This window comes from Globicephala melas, chromosome 14, assembly GCF_963455315.2.
Source record: "Globicephala melas chromosome 14, mGloMel1.2, whole genome shotgun sequence".
Taxonomy (NCBI): Eukaryota; Metazoa; Chordata; class Mammalia; order Artiodactyla; family Delphinidae; genus Globicephala; species Globicephala melas.
Genome location: NC_083327.1, coordinates 58091857 through 58114773, shown reverse-complemented (window position 1 = coordinate 58114773; position 22917 = coordinate 58091857). Strand labels below are relative to the sequence as shown.

The window sequence follows — 22917 nt, the reverse complement described above, 5'->3', positions numbered from 1 at the left end:
GATACCCAAGACGTAGTGAAAATGGAAATGCTTATGAAAGGAAAGATTTCAAAAATCAGAAAAGATATCCTCTACACTGCATTGTTTAATCATAATATGTAAGTGATTATATGCTTTAAGGTACACTATACATAGAACTGTCACTTGCATATAATACAGTAAAATGATTGTATCTCCTTGTAGTTTTCGAATTTACTCCTCCACATGCAATGTTGCACAGTGACCCTCACAATAATCTTATCTGATGCACATAGAAGTGATGTTGTCCTCATTTTAACATAGAAGAAATTGAGGTTTGGGGAGAGTTATAGGAGGCCCCAGCAATTAATAGCGGCCATGAAAGCAAGAACCCAGGCTTCTGACTCTCAGCCCAGCACTTCCTACCATACATGTAGAATGAAAAGCCACCCCACACTTCATAAAATTGACTGTGGATCCTGCAACTGTCACGACAAAATAGCAGAGAGAGAGTGAGTACTTCTTTTAGCAACGAAAACCGTGTAACCTATGATTGAAAGAGTAGACGAAGAATCATTAACTTTTCTTCACATTCACATAACATGAATATTGACGGAATTTCTGAACAGCTGCATGGAAATTCCTACACAGAGCCAAGAGAAAAAGTATTTTCTAGAGTTCCTGATACAACTTAAAGAGCTCTGTTAAATCTTTTCAAGTGGAATCGGTTAATGCAAGGAAAGTCATCAATACTGCACCCAGATTCCCCCAAAAGAGGTAAAAAATTAAATTAAAAAATAAAATTAAAAAAACAAAACGAAACAAAAACACCTTGTCCGTCCTTCCTAAGACCAACAATTTTCGGGCTGGTCAGTTTTCCCCACGAAAAACCTTGTGCTCTCTTGGGGCGGGGGAGAGATGGGATTTCTAAAGATCTCGATTTTTAACAGCCTGGTTTCATAAACAGGCCCTTCTGAGCATCAGTAATACAAGTGAGAGTGAACTATTCCCCCGGGGGGAAGAGAAGGCTCGGCGGTGATGAGCACCGATAAAGCCGGTAGAGGAGAGCGAGAAGGCGAAGAGGAGCGGCACAAAAGCTGTCTCTCTCCGGGCCCCGGGTGCTGACCGCGCCCGCTCGGAGCGCAGGAGCGGGTGCCGCCCTCCCCGCCCTCCCGCGCGCCGGGCCGGCCGGGACCTACCAGCGAGAGCACTTTATAGGTGTTGGGGTCCTTGGCCGTGCGGGCGCGCGCCGCCTTCTCCAGCGGCTCCTCCCCCAGGTCCATGGGGGCCAGCAGGGACGAGGCCGCCGGCGGCTCCCCGGGCGCCTCGGCTGTAGAGCCACGGCCCGGGTGGCGGCCGTTCCCCGCAGGGCCCTCCCGGGAGCCGCGCCCGCCCTCGCCGCCGCGGTTCCCAACCCCAACGCAGCCCTCACGCTCCATCGTGGCGCTGGGCACTCGGCTATCACTGCCCCGCCGCTCCTTTAATAGGCTCCGCACGAGCCCCGCCTCACCCCGCCCCGCCCCGACCGCCGCGCCCGCCCCTCGCCGCCAGACCCTTGGCTCGGCCCCCGCGGCCCGGCGCTGCGAATGAGGGGAAAGCAGCTCAACGCCCCGGATTATTTGGCTTCCTGTCTGATGGCGGTCGCTCTGCGTGTGGGTTATTTTGGGTCCTTTACGTGGGCGCGTCTTTAACTCCCCACCTCCCACTCCCCAGCCTTACCCGCCTCGCGCCCCGGCCACCAGCCGAACACTTGGAGGAATCGCCCTGCATGGTCTCGCGGCGCGGGCTGGACTGGAACTGCAGAGCGTGGTCTGCAGAGGGCATGAGATCATGGGGCCTCAAAATAGAGCGTAGGAGAGGAAGGATCCGGCCTCCGGGCCAGTGCAGCTTCTCAAAGGCGGGAGAGTGCAGTCAGGACAGACGTGTGTGTTTCTGGATGGACAAGCAGAGAGGCTATGGGGTCAAGCGTTGGGGGAAGCGACCTTTGTCTCCTACGTAGAAACAGACAAGAATTCGCTCAAAGCCCTGCTATCCACTACCTACGCTACTCAGGACTATCCAACCTTAAAATACCTGAATTTACAAATGCACACATAAAAGAGATATAATTTTCTGTGGTTTCTGTGCTGGGGGCGAGGGCTGCTCTTGCTTTATTTGTTTATTAGTTCTTTTAGACCTTATACATCGAAAGCTTCAAAGTGTCCGCGCTGCACTCTCCTGAGATTGCCGCCAATACTTGTTAGCAACGTCAAAAATTTCAACAGTCTGGAATACTTTGATACTTTGTTTTTGAACTAGGACACGAACAGTAGGCTATAATTCTTGGTGGGTTTTGCTTCACCTTTGATTCTACAACTTTTACATTTCCTTGCTCATCAATTAGAAAAGCCACAAGTGTGTAGTGACGTGAGTCTTGGTTGTCAAGCGGAAAACAATGACTTTCCATACCCGGAACTGACTTTAGTGACCAAGGAAAGTTATACCATCCAATATCAATTAATTTTCAATTCATTTTGATTTCAGGAATATATACAAATATTTTTTTAAATGAGAATGGATGCTTAACATATAAGGTGTGTGTTGTCCCCTTTAAAATAGTTAACTTGGGATGCTTTCCATTTATACTGCTTGATTGATTCATTCATTCTAATAATGAATCCTTCAGTTCAATCTCTTGGCTTCCAACAATGTCAGTGGTCTCCAACAATATCAAAGATGCACAGAAGTATATCTTTCCCAAGTGGCTCTCAGTCTGATCAAACAGGGTGAAGGCAGTAAACAAAAAACTAAAACCCAAATTATATATGCATAATAGAATCACACATAGTATATTACGAGAGCTTAGTGGAAAGGGTAACTGACATCTGGAAGAAGTAAAGGCCATCCCTCAAAGCACTATTGAGCTCTTTTTTTTTTTTTAATTACCTTTGAGTCAGCTTTCAAACCAAACCACCCAAGAGAAACAGCTTTTCACTACCACATAGTCACACAATTTTTTACCCCAAACGTGGCTCTAAATTTTCCTTTGACTGTTTCCAAAAATCAGAGTCAAGGACAAAGATTTACGGAGACTGGTCAAATGAGTGTAAAAACTTCTGAAAGCAACTCAACAGAGTCATTCCAAAGTGGCTTTGAACTTGAGAAAACAAATGAAATAAGTGTATTGTCTGCATCCCAAGTCAAAAAATCATTTTTTTGCGGTACGCGGGCCTCTCACTGTTGTGGTCTCTCCCGTTGCCGAGCACAGGCTCCGGACGCGCAGGCTCAGCGGCCATGGCTCACGGGCCCAGCCGCTCTGCGGCCTGTGGGATCTTCCCAGACGGAGGCACGAACCCGTGTCCCCTGCATTGGCAGGTGGACTCTCAACCGTTGCGCCACCAGGGAAGCACCCAACTGGGACTTTTATGGGTAACTATAAAAATCCAGTTGAAACCCTAAAATTAGAATAAAAGTGGATCAAGTGGGCCACGCATGTTGTTTAGCCACACGCTGAGCTATAGACAAGTCTTGTCTCCATCTTGTTTATATTCAAAATGATCTGAGGGACAGCTTCACACTCCAAAGCACAATAAGGTCAAGAGACAGAAATTGCAACAAAACTTCTCCGGTTAGTGTAAAGGTGAACAATGAATGTGTCATTCAATGATTGAGAACTGTAATCTAGTACAGCAGAAAAGATGAGGGTGGAAGATTTTATGATTCCTTAAGTTGTACTGTACAAAAATATGTAAACACTTGCCCCTTGGTGCCTGAAACTTTGGATATGAGTAAGGCCAAAACAGCAAACACAACCAACTTGTTATCTATGTTTGAACTATGACTTCTCGAAATTGAGAAACAACTCTCTTCTCAGCTTTTAAAAAATGAAATATACTATAGAGTAATTATTTTAGCACTGGCTCCAGAGCTTCTCCAGCTGAAATCCCTCCAATTCTCCAGTGGAACATGGAAGACATCTAGCCCAGTCTAAAATGAAAAAACAAGTTTCTTTCATTTTTATGAGATCTAGAAAAAAAAAGTTTTTTTCCATGGCATTAATTTATTTTTAAGACTTTGCCTGACTTCCTGATTTCTCTTTCTTTTTTGTAAGTGCAAAAATACTTCTCCTGGAAGAAGCTTGGATTGCAATTTGACCATGTACAGAGTTCGAGAACTCTCTGAGCCTTGGGTGCCTCATTTATAAACTGGTGTTACAAATAATAACATAAAATTACACTAGTATCTCTAAATGTCAACAAAATGTTTTACATTTTCCCAACTTTACATAAAAATTTAAATAGATCCTTTCCACATTTAAATCACTCAATCCCTACCCCTAAGAAAGAGAATAAAATGATTTAATTTTTACATAAATTATGCATGATTTAAATATTTAAATATAACTATAAATGATTTAAATATAACTTCTGGGAAGGTTTGAGAGCTCCCATTGGATATATGCATCTGCAAAGGGAGAGCCCATGGGATCAGGAAGGGATACTGACCCCTCTGTGATGGAGAAAACACACCTCGTTGTCAAGTAACAAAGTCAGTGAAGTGAGCGCAGAAAGTGAATGCAATTGAGTCATAGAAACTGTGGAAAAATGGCAAATGCAGACCCCATCTAAAGGGAACTGCTGTCCAGTCTTCACTTTTTGGTTGTCCACGGCCTCTGCCACCCCACATTGTCTCTTTTACACCTCATGTCAAGCAAAACCTGGGGTTACCAAGTAATCTGAATTCATGCCTGCCATTTTGCTATTTGTTTTCTCTATGCCTCATGGGTTTTTTTTTGTCCTTCTGTTTCTCCTTCACTTCTTTAAAATTGTATTTCAAATATGTTTTATTATACCATGTTAATTCCTCTGTTGAATTTTACCTTTTCTAAAGAGTTCCTTTCTTAGTAGTTGCTCTAGAGGTTATAATATGCATCTTTAATTTACCATCTACTTCAGATTAATACTGACTTCATTATGGTAAAATATAACATTGTTTTCTGTAATAGATCTCCATGTTCTGATTCCTCATTTCTGCCATTATTATCATATGTATTAATCTATATGTTATAAAGCCAGTGATGCGGTGTTATAATCATTGTTTTAAACCTTAGGTTTTTTTAAAGAAATTAAGAAAACACAGTATGCATACAGACACACACACACACACACACATACACACACACACTGATTTTTTTTTCATGAATCTGAGTCAGACATTCTTGGTTCCTTGCAAGTACTGTAATTTTTGGTTGAAAACTGGACTTGTAGGTAATATGTTATAGCTACTCTGGATTCTGATTATTTTTCTGAGAATTTTTTCTTTCAGTACTCTCCTGGACTTAAAACTTCAGATTCTTCCTGCTGTTTTCTATAGATTTTGCCATTTTCACACTCCACCATCACCTCATGAAATCAAGTCTGCCCCTCTGATGGCTAAAGGCTACAAACTCCCACTGTTCTTATCCAACCCTAGCAGTTTTTCAAGAATAAATGCTTTCTCAACTTGTCTGCCTTTGGTCAGTTTACGGAACCCTGAGACGATTGTTAGGGTCATCTCATCTTTGACTATAAGGCCCACTGGGTAACTCCACTGGCTCTCAATTCAGGTAACTTCCACATCCCCAAAAGCATGCGAGAAATTCAGTATTGCTCCCTTCCTACAGTAGAGCCAGCTTTCATCCGCTACATCAGATTCTGCCTAGCCACACGGTGTAAACATTTTTCATTTGGACGAAGGCCCTCCATATCGATGAGGGGAACGTTCTGCCCACAGAGGCCCAATCAGGAAGTAGGGTAGAAGCATCTCTGCTTCAGCCTTTCTATTCAACCTGCCGAACACCTAACTTCCCATCCAGGATTTCAGCTCACAAAAGGTAAAGCCATCAGAAAGGTGTCTAACTGAACACTTCCCTCTCACCTTTCTCCTTTCCACACTCCACAGAAACCAAGAGTCAACTTTCTCTCATTGCAGTGTAGCAGGGACTTTTCATGCATCATCTCCTGAGTTCTGTATTCCCACGGTTTATAGTCCGCTGAACATTCAAGTCTTTCAGGCTTCACACTTAATTTGTTTGTGAGAGCTTAAAAAATTTAGAAATTGTTTTGTCTCTTAACAACACCTGGCTTTGAAGTGGGTGTTACGTATCCTTGAAGTAGGTATTACAATTATATTTTTGCAGTTGAAAACTGGTAGCAATTCCTTTATCTTTGTATATTGGGCATAATAAGGCCAAGGCTGCCCACCTTATCTTCCTCTCCCAGCTCTGAGGCAAGTGGATAATTCTAGTTGGTCAGGTATCAGATCCCTCACACAGAAAAAAAAAATTTAACTCACCATTCTCTTCAAAATTATTATCCATATTTACCCCACAAGTATATAATCACATGTAACACGTATATAGGAAAGATGCTGACATTTTTTTGACTCATCAATATGGGGAATCCCATTTTTTCTGTTGATGTGGTCATCAAAGCTGGTTAGGTATGAACATGGGACACACAGGACCAAGCCTGAGACAAGCACATGGCTTTCCTTCTCACTCATCTGAGAGAACATGTGCTACAAAGATGCCATAGTTGCAGCATAGTCTAAAATCTTGGGAGACAAGGAGGAATACTGCAGCTGTGAACCCCAAAGAGTAAGAATTTCCTCTTCCTCACTGCTGGTGACATCATCCAGAATGTCAGATGTTTAAGTCTGGCCCAGTGTAAGACAGATTTGTTCATTCTCGTAATATGGAGAATAGTGGGGGGAAAAGCTTTCTACTTCTTTATACCTTAAGCCACCTAAAGCCAAAATATTGGAAAAACAGTATAAAAAAAGATATCTCATATGTTATTCCAGTATAAACTTCTAAAAGATAAAAACGTAAACATAAACACATGCACAAAAACCCCTCAAATGCATATGAAAAAAAATATAGGTGATTATCAAAAATTACCTCATAGCTCCTGGTTTTTCAAACAAACGTTTTTTAAAAGAATGAATAAATGAGAGAGATGAAGTATGATCTTTCTTAATATACAAGGGAGTTTATAATCATTTAAAGTTAATGATATTTTGAAAAACTTAAGTATTTAAAAAAATGACAAAAAACCCAACTCTTTTTATTAAAAAAGAAAGGCACTTACCAGAAATAGAAAAGCATATGGCCAAGAAAACATTCAAAGCAATGCCCTAACTAATAATAGGGAACTGCCAATCAAAGGAATACTATATTACCAATAAAATAAAATTAGACAAAACATATTAAAAATGTCTTTTCATCATATTAATAATGGGTAGCTAAGGACTGTTATATTTTATATAAAAGAAACAAACATAGTGAAGGATAGAAATTAATGAAATCAAAACCAGAAAGAAATGGAGAAACTCAATGACACCAAAAGATATTTATTTGCAAAGCTTAATAAAATTGATAAGCCTCTAATTAGACTTGTTGGGAAAGAAACAAATTCCTAATATTGTGAAACAGGTGGCACAAACACTACAGATCCTACAAACATGAGGAGGATAAGGGAATATTATAAACAATTTTATGTGAAATTCTAGAAGGACAAAACTGTAGTGACAGAAAGCAGGCTTGTGTTTGCTAGGATCAGGGTGAGAGGAGGAAACTGACTATAAATGGGCACAAGGGGACTTTTTGGAGTAATAGAAATGCTCTACATTATGATATTGGTGGTTATACGACAGCATATATCTGCCAAAACTCATTGAATCGTAGACCTAAAATCAAAGAATTTTAGTATGTATCAAATGTACCTCAATAAAAGTGATTTTTAAACATTAAAAAAAGGAAATCATGCAAACAGGGACGTCTGGAAAAAGATGATGGATCAAATGGGTACATTTGCTTTCACTTTCTCCCCAGACCATACTAAGACAAAAGAATGCCTTTTTTAAAGGCATAAATCCTCGGGGACAAAGAGAATTGGCAAGACATGACGAGAATAACACAATAGTGGATGGAAAAACAGGTGGACACTTGATAAATGCTTTAACAGACCAAAGAAAGCCTAACCCTAAACCAAAAGTGAAGAAAACCAAGATGTAACCAGACATATGCAAAATGGGCTACACCAGGTACTTCTGTTAGAGGCTGTGAAGGTAGGACTAAAAAACGGGCAAATTGGTTCAAAGTCTGTTTAAGAAGCAGTTAGAGGGCCAGATCTTCTCCCCAGTTCCATGCAGCTGGTGACTATTCTTCCCCCTTGTCAGCAGAAAACTGGAGGTTTATTTTGTGGAGAAAATAAAACAGAGCCTTTGGACTCTAGGGCTCTAGAACTGAAAGGCGAGAAATTACCATATCAACATATTTGGCTAATTACCATATATTTACCCAAAATATATATTTAGTGTGAAAAATAGGTTGCAAATATGCATACTGAATGCTAATCCGCCTGCGCTCTGGAACGCACATTTATTGATTACTTACTGTATACCAAGGACTGTACCAGAAACATGGGATAAAGAAAGAAAAACAAGAATGGTCCAACCTCACGAGAAGCTCCTAGCCCAGCGTGGAAGCCAGAAATATTCACAGTTAATTGTAATACCGTATGTTGAGAACTATGAGAGGGCAGCACAGTGTATTGGGAGCCCATAGAAAGGTACAAATCCCAAACTGGAGGGCTAGAGTCCTTATGACTATCATTGCTTATACCTCCTGTCGTCTACTTTAGAAAACCTATTCTCCTGAGAGCCACTAGAAAGGACAGCCTTACATATCCTGGGACATGGCCCTGCTCTTGCGGTCACGAATGATTTGATCAGATGCCTCACAGAAATCCAGCCCATCCATTCACTCTGCTGTGACCGGGGTTTTCTCTGGCTTGAGCTCTAAGGTTTGCTGTGGCTTGAGAATTTTGCGGACAGCCTTACATATCCTGGGACATGGCCCTGCTCTTGCGGTCACGAATGATTTGATCAGATGCCTCACAGAAATCCAGCCCATCCATTCACTCTGCTGTGACCGGGGTTTTCTCTGGCTTGAGCTCTAAGGTTTGCTGTGGCTTGAGAATTTTGCAATCAGACAGAGCCGAAAGTCACAATGTAGAAAGAGCAGCTGACAGAGACCACGCTGGACTCACCGTGCAAGCTGAGTCAGCAGAGGATTCTGGTAGATACAGACAGGGAAGTATGGAGTGGGCACTTGGAGAGAAGCAGAGTCAGGAGAAAACGTGAAGTGACCTCCTGATTTTCAACACCCTAACCCACTACCGGTGTGGCTCAGCTCTACCTTACTTACTGTCTTTGGATCTTACCTGTTGTTGTATTCTCAAAAGAATGCCCCTCCTTTTGGCCATGATCTGATTTTAGTCGGTTTATTTTTCTTTTTGTTTTGGCAGTACGCGGGCCTCTCAGTGTTTTGGCCTCCCCCGTTGCAGAGCACAGGCTCCGGACGCGCAGGCTCAGCGGCCGTGGCTCACGGGCCCAGCCACTCCACAGCATGTGGGATCTTCCCGGACCGGGACACGAACCCGTGTCCCCTGCATCAGCAGGCGGCGGACTCTCAACCACTGCGCCACCAGGGAAGCCCTGATTTATTCCTTATTAACACAGTCACGTGTACACATACACACACGTGTCTCTTTCTATCTCTATCTACATATTTGTCTATCGCATAACTACAGAAAAGAATTCAACTGTAAGAAAGTTATTTGAAAGAGCACATAACTTTGTTTCTGAAGCCACCATCAAGACTTCAACAAACTAAAATACTCAGCAAATTGATTTGATCTGGAATGGAGACCAGCAATAATCATATCAACTATCATTTTATTGAATGCCACCATATACTGGTCACAGTTCTGGGGACTTTAGTCATGCCTTCATTTTTTTCATCTCTATTTATTCATTTATTCACTAAATATTTGTTGAATCCCTACTATGAGCCAAGCGTTATTCTAGATAATAATCTAGATATTCAGGATACATGAGTAAGAGAATACCAGTCTCCTCAAGGAATTAAAGAGTCTAGTGAAGGGAGATCGATAATAATCAAATAAATGCTGAGAACTATAATAAAAAATGGTAATAAACACTATGGTGAAGTATAAGAGGGCAGAATATATAACTGGAATGTCTGAACCAATCTGTGGTAGGAGTAGGATGTGTGGTCAGTGAAGGGGTCCTTGAGGATGGAATGCTTTCACTGAGATTTGAAAAATAAGGAAGAAGTAGGAATAAGACCACAGACCTAGATGATTTTGAAATATGGCTTTTGCTAGTTGTGTAAGATCTGTGTATAGGAAGAAATGAGACATATGGACTATGAGTCATAAACTGGAAACTATTCGGACATCAGTTCTTAATCCACCAGTTTTATGGGTTCCCTTTTTTAAATGAGAATAAGTCAAGATCCCCCACCACCACCCCGACAATGCCAGAAACAATTTGGTAATTCAGAGAACAGGGAAGCACTGGAATTGACAAGTTAAAAAAAAAAAAAAAAAACTTGAAAGGGATGATAACAATAATATACATTTGAAATGTGATTCAGGTATGTACATTTTGAACATAGGAAACAGTAAATTAGAAAATCTATTCAAATATCTATTTGAAAATAAGGTTTTATCCCAGTAAATGAGGTGTTGTACCTCTGAAAAGAGATTTGCAAAGAAAGCAAATGACCGAATGATGTTGAGGAAGGAAATCAATAAAAATATTTCTTGTTTTAACTTGAGTTCTAAGACACTCTAAGTAACAGGTGATCTATAATAGGTTATAAGGAAATTGAAAGTTGTGCCTTTTCTCCTCAATTTTACACAGTTAAACTTGCAAAAACATTTCAGAGGAATGCGTGCTTGACAAAATGAAAAAGTACAACATAAAGATTCATCCTGGTTATTTTTACACTTTCTTCAGACTAGAAGTATTTGAACCTCCTCACAGATTGTAAAATGTATCAAAATTTTATTTCCGTAAATTATTATGTGTCTTTCCAACCGGGGTTGGGGGATGCGGACTCTGTGGATCACAATGTTAGGCCTTTGTCCTCAGGGAAGCGATTGGCCTCACAGCTGGGAGCAGAGGTTACCGCGTGAGCAGAACGGGCAGCCCTGCTCTCTAGCAGTTGCTGTACTGTAAACAAGAGTGAAGCAATCCTAAGCAGAGATGAAAAGAACTTTAAGGGTTCACTCAAGCATGCTCTCCAGCTCCCTGGCTGTAAGCCATGACTGGGACTGGCTGGGAAACAGCTGCTTGTGACAGACCTGTCTGGCAAGCAGCTGAGAGATGCTTTTTTTTTTTTTGAGCAAAGGCTTAAAGCCAATGATATCTCTAATAGACATTGATACAACTCCAGGTGGCCCGTGGAGCCCGTGGCAATGTGGCTCTATTATATGGAGAAAATAAATGATGACAAATAATAAAACAATGCCAGTTACCACTTTGGGGGCCTTTACAATACGCTAGGCACTGAGCTGTGCAATTTGCAGACTGCTTTTGCTCCCTTCCCTTCACTGTTTACAAGACAGTGACAGCTAGAGAGCTGTGCCCTCACCCTCCCTCCCTACTCATGAGGCAGTTCTCATTATCTGTTTACTCTGAGGAGACTGAAAGGTTTTCAGTAGTTTCACAAGATTTTATTGTACCAAGGAACCACATTTTTAAACCAATTCCCTGTGGATGGAGTGCGATATTAGGCTGTTTCTAGTCTCGCCACTACAAACAACGTTACAATGAATATACCTCTGCATACACCTTATTTCCCAAATGTGGACCACATTTGTAGAATATACTTAAATACATGGAAATGCTGGATTGTCACTTCTTTTCGTTTCTAAAGATCCTGGCACATGGCCCTTACATGGAGTAAATGAATTTACTCTCCCACAAGCAATGCATGTGTGCCAGTCCCCACCCCCAGCCTCTCAATTTAGCAGTAATAACTGCAGTCCCTTATTGATGCCTATTATAATGCTGGACGCTGTTTTAAATGGCTTACATACATTAAGTCACTTAATCCTCACAAAACCCTAAGAGATAAATACTATTGTTATCATCGCCATTTTACAGATGAGGAAACTGAGGCAGGCAAAGATTAACAAATTTGCCGAAGGTCAGCCAGGCAGCTTTGGATTCCAGGGCCCATACTTTTAATTCCCACATTCTATGGTTCAAGTTTTATTTTTGTCAGTCTGTTGGCTGAAAAGGGGTACCTCACTGTATTGTTTGCATTTCTCAGATGAGTAAGATTGACATTCTTTATATAAGAATTTGCTGTTCTTTTTTCTGTGAGTTGGCTGTTTACTCCTTTTGTTAGTCCACTTTTCTGCTGGGTTGTCAGTTTTCTTCTTACTGACCCATAATATAGTCAAGATCTTTTGACTTTACTTATGACTCTTGCTTATGATTTTTTCCCAAGCAACTATGATTTTTGTATGTAGTCATATTTATTGATCTTTTATAATTTCAGGGCTTTATATCACACTTAGAAAAATCTTCCTTCTAAGCTTTTTTTTTTTAATTCTCCAATGTTATCCTAGTAACATTTTTGTTTACGTTTTTGCATTTCACTCTTTGACCCATCTGAAATTTATTTTGGTATGAGATATGGGTTTTATTTTTAAAACGGCCACCTATCTTTTTTCCAGAACCATTTAATGAATACTCTATTTTTCCCCTACCCGTTCTAGTCACCATTGCTGCTTAATAAACCACCCCAATATTAGTGATGTAAATAAAAAAACATTATATTGTGCTCACAGGTTCTCTAGGTCAGGAATTCAGAAATGTCACAGGAAGAAAGCTTATTTTGCTCCACAGTGTTTGGGGCCTCAGTTGTAAAGAAGTGAGGGCTGGGGTCACTGGACAGCTGGAGACTGGAATCATCTGAAGGTACTCTCACTCATCAGTTGATACTGGCTCTTAGTTGGGACCTCAGCTGGGGCTATTGGCCAAAATGCCTCTTTGTGCTCTCTCATTTGTCTACGTGGGCTTCCTCAGACTATGGTGGCTGAATTCTGAGAGCAAACTTCCCAGGAGAGCCAGGGGGCAGTTACTGAATTTTATGACCTAGCTGGTAAGTCATGTAGTGTCACTGCCACATTAGGCAAGAAGCCCACCCCATGCACTGCCTAAGAAGTCAGTACAAACTTACCCCTTTGACTAATACAAAAGGAATATACCTGGAGGAAATAACCCCCAAATGAGACAGGGAGTGGCAAAAACAGAACATAGTAAAAATGTGTTAGTGTTCAAAAGCAGAATGAAGAATAAAATCTAATGGACAATAAAAGAAAAATAAAACAGATTCAAGGAAAGGAAACACAGAATCCACCTCTAGAAGTGAGGTGTCAAAACCACATTATATATATTTATCTGCCCCCAGTTCCTAGTGTAGAAACACTAGGAGTATCTCTTGTTCTAATGAGTTGACTCTGGCTGGGCTCCTGGATGGGGGCTGTTCACCAGAAGGACCAAGCCATGACTAGAAGCTTAGAATTTTCAGTCCTGCCCTCCTCACTTCTCTAGGAGGGGAGAGGGGCTGGAAATGAAGTTAGTAATTGATCATGCCCGTGAGGAAGCCTCCATAAAAATCCCACAAGTGTAAGGTTTAGGGAGCTTCCAGATTAGTGTATCAGATGTATCAGATGTATCCATGTATCATGTATCAGATGTATCAGATGTATCAGATGTATCCATGTATCATGTATCAGATGTATCCATGTATCATGTATCAGATGTATCCATGTATCATGTATCAGATGTATCCATGTATATCCACGTATCATGTATCAGATGTATCCATGTATCCATGTATCAGATGGCACCCCACCTCCACGAGGACAGAAGCTTCTATGGTCAAGACCCTCTCAGACCTCACTTTATGTATCTCTTCATCTGGCTGGTCATCTGTATCCTTTATCCTATTTTTGATTAACTGGTAAACCTAAGTAAGTGTTTTCTTGAGTTCTGTGAGCCTATGTAGCAAATTAATCTAACCGGAGGAGGAGGTCACAGGAAACTCCAATTCATAGCTAAGTCGGACAGAGTTTTGGGGTAACCTGGGAACCTATTACTTGCAATTGCCATCTCAAGTGGGGTTGATTGAGTCTTCTGGGACTGAGCACGTAACCTGCGGGACCTGATACTGTCTCCAAAGAGACAGTGTCAGAAGTGAGTTTTACCGTAAGAGACCCAGCGGGTGTCACAGAATTGCTTGATGTGGGAAAACCCCACACACATCTGGTGTCAGAAGTGTGGTGAGGACAGTAGTAGTGTGAGTATAGAGGAGAAACCTAGGAAGATGGGTGTAGGTTTTTCCTACATGAACACACAGAGAGAACACAATATGAAGACACAGAGGGGAGACCATCATGTAAAGCTGGAGGTTGAGATTACACAACCGTAAGCCAAGGAACACCAGTGACTGCTGGGGGCCACCAGAAGCTCAGAAGAGGCAAGGAAGCATCCTCCTCTAGAGCTTTCAGAGAGAGCACGGACCTACTGGCACTTTGATTCCAGACTCCTAGCCTCCCAGAACTGTGAGAGAATAAATTCCTATTGCTTTAAGCCACCCAATTTATGGTACTTTGTTACAGCAGCCCTAGGAAACAAATACAGCAGCCTTATTTTATTGAACCGCTCCCTGACAGCATTCCCCCTTCACGATAACGTTCGTTATCTGGATAAAAGAAAGCAGAAACTAGTGAGCTAGATGAACCAGCATCCCGCATCTGATGAGGCAAGTGGAACAAAATGGAACATCCCTTGGTCATTAGGGATGAAAAAATCCAGGGTAAGTGGCCAGGCACACCTGGAGAAGGTGTTACAGAGCGCACGCTCGAAGAACACACACAGCCTTGGCATGAAATGATGATCCATATTCCCAAAGTATTCAGGTTGCCCTAGTTTCTACTGCATCTCAGTGTTCTCTCTGCTCTCCTACCCTCCTAGGGCTGTCACATCTACACTCCGACAGCTTATAATGTCCTCCATCCCCATGACCCTGGGATTCCTGGGTTGTCCTCCTCAGGGTTCTGTTTTCAGAAAACTGTGCTCTTACTTAATATCAGTGACATGGTGGCCCAGGAATTGTCACCAGACGTCTAATCTACATCCATTGTAGAGCTAGGTCAGAAATATGTTTAATCTCAGCAGGCCCATCAGACCTTCTCAGTCCCTCAGTCTTCCCACCTCATGGTCAATCTGCCCACCTTGCTACCTATTTGAATCTTTACTATTACCATCACCACCACCATCAAGGCCCTTACACCCATTTTTTATTGGGCATCATCCATGTATCAGACAGAGAGATATTGGGAGCCTGCTACATGGCTGGCACTGGGAATGTAGCAGTGACTGAAAGAGACACAGATCCCTATCTTCCTGGCATTTACAGTTTAGTGGAGGGAATGCAGACAACAAGGAAAATAAATAAATATGATATCTGGTATATTAGCAAGGGGTCAATTCTGTGGATATAAATAAGTGGGGAGAGAGAGGTGGCTGCAGTTTTAACCATGGTGGCCAGGGAAGGCCTCACAGAGAAACTGACAATTCAGTAAAGACCTGAAGGAGAAGAGGGGGGACATCTGGGGACGAGTGTTGCAGAAAGCAGGAAGTGCACAGCCCTGAGGCTGGAGCCTGCCTGGCCAGTCCCAGGGATGCTGGGGAGGCCAGTGTGGCTGGAACAGAATTAGTGAGGGAAGATCAGAGCAGATGGGGTGGAAGAGGTAAAGATGATGGGTCCTGGAGGTGAGAAACAACTCTGACCATCCCCAGATCCCAGAAACGTGGAGCATTCCTCTAGGGAGCCCTCCACGGGGACTTTATATCCTTTATACCTGAGAGCAGCCAGAGGATTTGCTGTTCACTTCTAGACATTCTGCCAATTTAAGGCAAAACACTTATGCATTTCTTGGTTCCTTCAATGGCAGTTACATTGATAGGTTTTGTCAGGAATTGTTTTGCTCACAGTTGCCACAAAGATAGAAATTTGTGGAGATTTGTTTGCTGTTGACTCTTCAGTCAATTAATTCAAGGTCAAAGGAAGTATACAGGAGGATTTACAACCAGAGATATATGCATTTTTCAGGCACGTCACTAAGAATATTGAGGTAAGATAGTGACCCACAGAATATGGGAAATGTGGTGATGCGTTCTAAAAGGAACACAATGGGCTTACATCTGTTGCTAGGGATCCCCGGTGCCTAGATCGCATCACAAAGATGTTGCATACAACTTCTCTGTATTAAAAGCAACTATTTAGAACATTAATCTGTACCAGATGTTTTGATAAGCATATATTTTTACATATATTAATCCATAAAAATGTCTGATGTATTCTATTATGCCATTTTAAAGATGAAAAAATCGATGCTTAGAAAGTTACAGAAATTTTCACTGTGTTGCTATGCGTAACTGCCAAAGAAACACATTTTCCTTCACTCTGCAGAGGGAGGCATGGAGAACTGGAAAATATATTCAAATCGCAATAAGCAATACCATTATCATTAGATAATGACACCAATATCATTAGATCTGTCTGTGATGTTTAATCTATCAAGAGTTTAGTCCCTGATGGATTTCTCTGATGCATGAGGGAGACATTCCCTTAGGAGCTGGGTGTAGGTCAGGAAAGCTGTAGGAAATCTTGGCTCGTTCAGGTTTTACAGACCCACGAATTGGCCTGAAAACCTTGGAAAAATAGATACAGACACATTATCTCACTTTTTCCACACCAGGGTCCGGTTTCAACCGCGGTCAGAATTGTGCGCTTCAGGAAAAATCACGGAAATAAGCTAAATGAACTGAGATACGTCGAGGTACACCGTTGTCCTGCTGGGCCTCACGCAACACTGCTCCTCTGGGATTTAGCTGCGCTTTCCTTATCTCAGGATGAGGAATTCAGAAATGTCTAAGAAGTGAAACAAGTAGGATGTACTTGTTTCACTTGGGTCTTGGCCATTCCTTTCTTCAACCTCAGCAGACAGAGAAGTGGTTCTGAGACTCCAGAAAACTCCCCTGTGGGGACACTGGTGAATCCAAGGACACATTGTTTTCTTTCCTTGTGGTCGAGTCCCTCAGAAGCACACAGAAGACCAAGTATCTCAGAATCCAATCTCCCCATGGTTTCTGCATCAAGATCCTCCACCCACTTCACCCCACACCATTTCCTTGTTCACTTACGTCAGTACCATCTACTTAAATCCATAACGTTTACATAAAGTGAGTCTTTCTTTACAAGCTTGTAGCATTCTAGAAAAGTTCTGATTTGCTTATTTGCAATTTTTATAAATCTTATTAATGTTTTTCCCTGGGATGCACTGTCATTTCAGACATGCCATCTCACTTGAAGAGGACAATTTATACGTATACATATATCTTTTTGATTTATATATGCAAATATTTAATATACATATATTAATTTACAAGCTATATTAGTAGTCACATGTCCTGATGCCTCAAACTTGTTGAAATCTCACATCTAGGACAAATATAATTTCTGATAAAATTGTGTTTTTAGTCTTGAATTAAAGTTGGTGGATACTTCTGGTAAAATAGCATGGCAATGAGATTTGAAAAATTCAAAAAATATTTTGTTCTTATCTCCAAATATTTACAGATCAACATCCCTCTTCCAAATTAAAAAAAAATCATTCTTTTAACAAATATCAATTCATTCAACAAATACTTATTGGGTGGTTGATATGTGCCTTGAAACCTACCACCTGCCAGGCAATACTGAGTGACCAAATGAGCACAAACAAAGGTGATGCCTGCCCTCCTGGAGTTTAGAGTCTAATGAAGGTGTTAATAAATGAATCATACCAACAATATAATTATAAGCAAATAAGGACTATGGGGGAAAGGTACTCAGGGCTTACCAACAATTCCAAGCATATATATGGTAAATGACTTTTATTGATAAACTGTATTTGGATGCATAAAGTTGATTGAGATGTGCCCAACTGCTTACCCAGCTACTGCATTTTGGTGTCTGATCAATATCTGAACCTCAAGATGTCAAAACTAAGCTCCTCGTCTTCTCCCTAGCCTTTTCTGTTTTAGTTAATGTCAACTTTATCCTTTGAGGTAGAACAAATACTTTGGTGTCATCTTGACTTTTCTTTCTACTTCAATCCTTTTATCTAATCCTTCAGCAGATCTGTGGCTCTATTTTCAAAATACATGCAGAATCTGACCACTTATTCCCTCCACTGATCCCACTGACGTCTGGGTTATCAGAATACAAGTGATAGTAAATCTTGCCTGGGTTTTGCAATACCTCCTAAATGGCCTGCCTTCTACATTCTCCCTGTTCACAGTCTGATCTCAATGTGGATGATGCAGTGACCCTGCTCAAAGTTAAGGCGGAATGTATGACGCTTCCGCTCAAAACATTCCAGTGCCTCCTACCCACCCATTAAATTCACAGCCCAACATGGAGCCTCATTTCCCCTCTGACCTAACCTCTTGCTCCTCTGTCCTTCACTCCCTCTATTCAGCATCCTGACCTCCTTGCTGGTCCTCGGACTGGACAGGCACATCCCTCTCCAGAGCGTTTGCTCCCACAGTTCCCCCTGCCTGGAAATCCTTTCCTCAGAGATCTGCCTGGTTCTCTCACTCCGTCACCTTCCAGTCTTGGCTCAAATGCCACCTTTCCAATGAGGCTCACTCTCTAATATGGCAACGGGCCCTGGCTCGCACTGCCCAGCATTCCTGATTCCTCTGATCGTGCTCTTCTTTTTCTTTTTGCCCCAGCACTTAGCACCTGTTAACATGTATATAATTTTATATGAAATTATATTGTTTCTTTTGTCTGTCCCTCCCACTGGAATCTAAAACTCATAAGGGCAGGAGACTTTGTCTTTATTCACTGATGTATCCTGAGCACTAAAAACAGTGCCTGGCACCTAGTGTGCATTCAATAAATATTTTTCAAATAGATAAACGAAAGTCAGTAGGCAGGGTCATGTAATGGATGAGTAGAAGCCTTGAGGAAGCAAACCTGAGTTCTTTTTTCTTTTAGCGGTACGCGGGCCTCTCACTGCTGTGGCCTCTCCCGTTGCAGAGCACAGGCTCCGGACGCACAGGCTCAGCGGCCATGGCTCACGGGCCCAGCCGCTCCGCGGCATGTGGGATCTTCCCTGACCGGGGCACGAACCCGTATCCCCTGCATCGGCAGGCGGACTCTCAACCACTGCGCCACCAGGGAAGCCCCAATAAATGTCTTTTGAATGAGAAAAAATTCCCACCCTCATTGAAAATAACACCCTGTTCTTTTTTTGGAGACTGGTAAATAAAGGCAATGCCATAAGAGCAGAGCTGGATCTCCAAAAAGCATTTGATAACACCTTTTATGGGATACTAATTACGTAGTTATCTTCTCAGCAGACTGAAGGACGAGTCCCTGACCAATGAATGGTGGAATGTGTAGGTAGACTCTGCGACTTGATGTAGATCAGTAGCACACTGAGTGAACCAAGAGAGTGATTTTCATCTGCTTTGGTAGAGAAATCCTGTTCAGAAAGGATAGAAAGGCCACCTTCTGCGGAAGTCACCTCACCTTGGGTACTGAGTTCAGTTCCAGGTGCCAAAATTGAAATGGAAAGAAATATTGTTAATCCGAGGACAATACAAAGATGCCGAGGAAGTACAGAGACTCGTATCGGGAGTGACTGAAAAGAAGAAAGCCCCAGGTGTTTGCCCTGAGAGGAAAGAAGGATCAGGGGACACATAATAGCTGCCTCTAGTATAGAAAGGGTGCTGCCAGGGTGGGCTGGAATTTGAGGAGCAGGCAGAACACTTGGGGCCCACCTCTGAGTCAGGCACTCCTCAGGTACATTATCTCATCTAATCTGCATATTTAGCTTAAAGTGCCTGATCCCCGATGCACACACGCACCTGACATCTCTCCCCAAGTACATCGGGAACACTGCAAGGCACCACTTCCGTACATCCAGGCTCATCTTCCAAGGCTTTGAATTACTGCTTCTGTATTAACAGAATCTCATTGTTTGTAAAATTTCCGCACAGTTAAAGTCAGTGAGGATTCCAAAGAGGAAGAAAAAAGGGATTTTAGCCTGAGAGGCAAACATTTAACTGAGAAGCAGAGGTAGAGAAGCCACTCCGGCCATCAAAAGTGATTTCAGAATCTGAAAGGACACGGGTTGTATGTGCTGCCTGAAACGTCACAGGTAGAAGCCCAATCTCACAGAAAACTGTAGACACGTAGCACTAACCTGTGTACAAGGAGCTGTTGGCAGATTTCCTAAATGGGACTTTAAAACATGGGGTCTGCTTTGAAAATGAGAAAAATTGGTGTGTCTGGATGGGAAAGTCAGTTGGAGTTCTCCAGTTCGATAAACATTTCTGAATCAGGCTTCTGTTCCTTTAAGAACCATGCTTACCTTCAAATTCATTTTGGTTTATAGAAATCCTCCTAAATAGCAATGTTCACGAAAAGAGGAATCCTTTCAGGGAAACCTCAGAAAATATATGAAAAGGTCCTTTGAAAGCTATAACATTTTGCAACTGACTTTCAGAGAGCTGCTGCCAGCTGCAGTGATCAGTTTAAGTAGATTCAATGGCTTTTCTTTATTTTTAGTGTTTCATAGTTCACTTTTTCCTACTATTCTCAAATAACCTAAATATTCTGAGCTTTCTGGTATTCGCTTTACCAGGAAACTGACAGCATGAGAAGAAGCATTCTTTTTTTCCCTGGTAACGTTCCCAGCAGATTTCTGCACATCTGAAGCTCTGTGGTTAAAGAACATAGATTTATAGGCATAAATTTTATGAACTACTCAAGAAAACAGACATCCAAACATAACCTCCGAACAGTAGTGCTGTTTGACATACTATGGTTTGGGGTTTTGGAATAGAAAGAAGTACATTTACTGAAGACATAAGTACCTAGATGACTCCACTGGAGGGGAGTAGGGTGGTCACATTCCCCAGTGAGATGGAGTCTGGTCATCAACTCAGTCCAGTCTGTCCTTCCACCACCCCTCAAAACAGAATCAGGCCAATCCTGAACTCCCTCACAGCTGTTCTTTGCTAATGTCGACTTTTATTAAATACTTATTATATGCCAGGCATTTAAGGACACAATTGAATTTAGTCCTCATGGTGACCTCTTGAAATGAGTACCGTTTGTATCCCCATTTCACAAAGACAGAGACTGAGGCTTAGAAACTCTGCTTAAAATATTGCTGGTAAGTAGTGACTCAGGCTCAGAGCCCTAGACCTTCACTGTTACCCTAAAATGCGTCTCTCTGCCTTGTTCCTTCTGCATACACTGGGTCCACGGACGCCTGAATTTAATCAGAAGTGTTCTAATGAAAAGGAAAATCCCAGCTAGGCAATGAGTTAGTGGAACCTGAACTCTCTGGCCACTAGAAACAAAAAGAACCCCCTGGCAGGAGTATCAGAGAATACCACGTGTGACATCAGTTATTCTGGCAGGTTCACCCCCCAGCCTTGGCTTGAGAAAAGAGCGCAAGGCTGGCTGCCTAAGCCCTGAGAAAAGAATCTAGTCTTCGGAGCACAGGCTCCGGACACGCAGGCCCAGCGGCCATGGCTCACGGGCCCAGCCGCGCCGCGGCATGTGGGATCTTCCCGGACCGGGGCACGAACCCGTGTCCCCTGCATCGGCAGGTGGACTCCCAACCACTGCTCCACCAGGGAAGCCCAAGAATCTAGTCTTTTTCTGTTCATTTTTATTTTTTTTAGGCTTCTGGGCTTTGGGAATCTGCCCGCAAAGCCTGCAAACAGCCTTAGGAGACCTGTTGGCAGCACCCCTAGGAGTTGTTAGCCAAAAGCTTCCAGATCCTCTCCTCGTCACCGAGATTTGTCCATTGGGAGTAGCTCAAAGATACTCTTTCAACCAAGATAATTAGTTTAGCAAAAGGGAGCCATTGTGGTTTGGAGAGCTCACCATTGATTACTAGGTCGAGATAAAGATTGTTCTCTCCTTTTTTCCCTCTTGAGACCTTAGATAGTAAAGCACTTTTGACCTTGTGCAATAGAGATCTTCTTTCCCATTGAGAATAATGTGGGGAGGAAGGGGAGGGAGGTGGGAAGAAGTACGTGTCCATTGTACTGCTTCTCGGCACTTGCGTTTACCCCATCAGCCTTCATTAAACCCGCAGGTATGTGGCAGTAGTGTCCGGGGAGAAACATGTCAATCCTAAGGCCAGTGATGGCCTTGAAGGGGTTCGGAACATGTCACCCCAAAATATGCTGCTTTGACATACTGATTATTTTGAGTTGAAAGCACTCAGCAAATAGCAGGTACAGGAAGGGCTCTGTGACCTCCTTTTTCTACCTAAAAGCACATGATAAAATTTCCCATGAGGGAGATGCCCACCCTACACCAGGAAGAGAAGAACATCCTCATCACCAGAGACTGGTGTACAAACAAACCTACTAAATTAACCCTTATCTTCCATCAGTTCCTGCATACATTCTCTATCGTTATCTCACAATTTACTCCCCCTAGCCCAAACCCCTTTGTCTTATTGTATTCCTACAATTTATCATTCTTTGCTTAAAAAGACAGATAAGCTTTGGGGTCCAATGGCTTCTTCTGGTTGTCATTTTCCTTTAGAAGACACCCGTATACACATAAAAATATGTATGCTTTTCTCCTGCGACTCTGTCTTCTGTCAATTTCAGTCCACAGAACCTAGGCGGGTAAAAGCAAGTTTTTCGTCCCCTATAGCCCTCTTGGGATGCATGGACATTTTTTTCCCAAATAATTTGATGACATAAACTAGCCAAAGTTATAAAATGCCTCTTTAAACTATTTTTCTCCTTTTTTTGCCCTTGTGTATTCTATTCATGATCATTGAAGAAAGTTTAGAAAATATAGATCAACAAGAAGAAAATAAGTAAATTAAAACCACTCAAAATACCACTACCCAGAGGTAATTATCATTAATAATTTTGTGCCAATTCTTCCAAGCCTTTTCTATTCAAATATAAACATATAAAAGTTAACTCTTTTAAGAAGTGTCAAATCCT

The 22917-nt window shown here is 42.1% G+C and overlaps 1 protein-coding gene across 1 annotated transcript in view; it reads right to left on the bottom strand.

Annotated features, from left to right (window-relative positions):
• The window catches only part of ENPP1 (ectonucleotide pyrophosphatase/phosphodiesterase 1), a 67244-nt gene extending 65847 nt beyond the window's left edge, over positions 1-1397 (bottom strand). Inside the window, exon 1 of the mRNA XM_030853434.2 lies at positions 1158-1397. Coding sequence (XP_030709294.2) covers positions 1158-1397 — 240 coding nt within the window. The remainder of the gene's footprint in view (positions 1-1157) is intronic.
• Positions 1398-22917: the final 21520 nt, after the last annotated feature.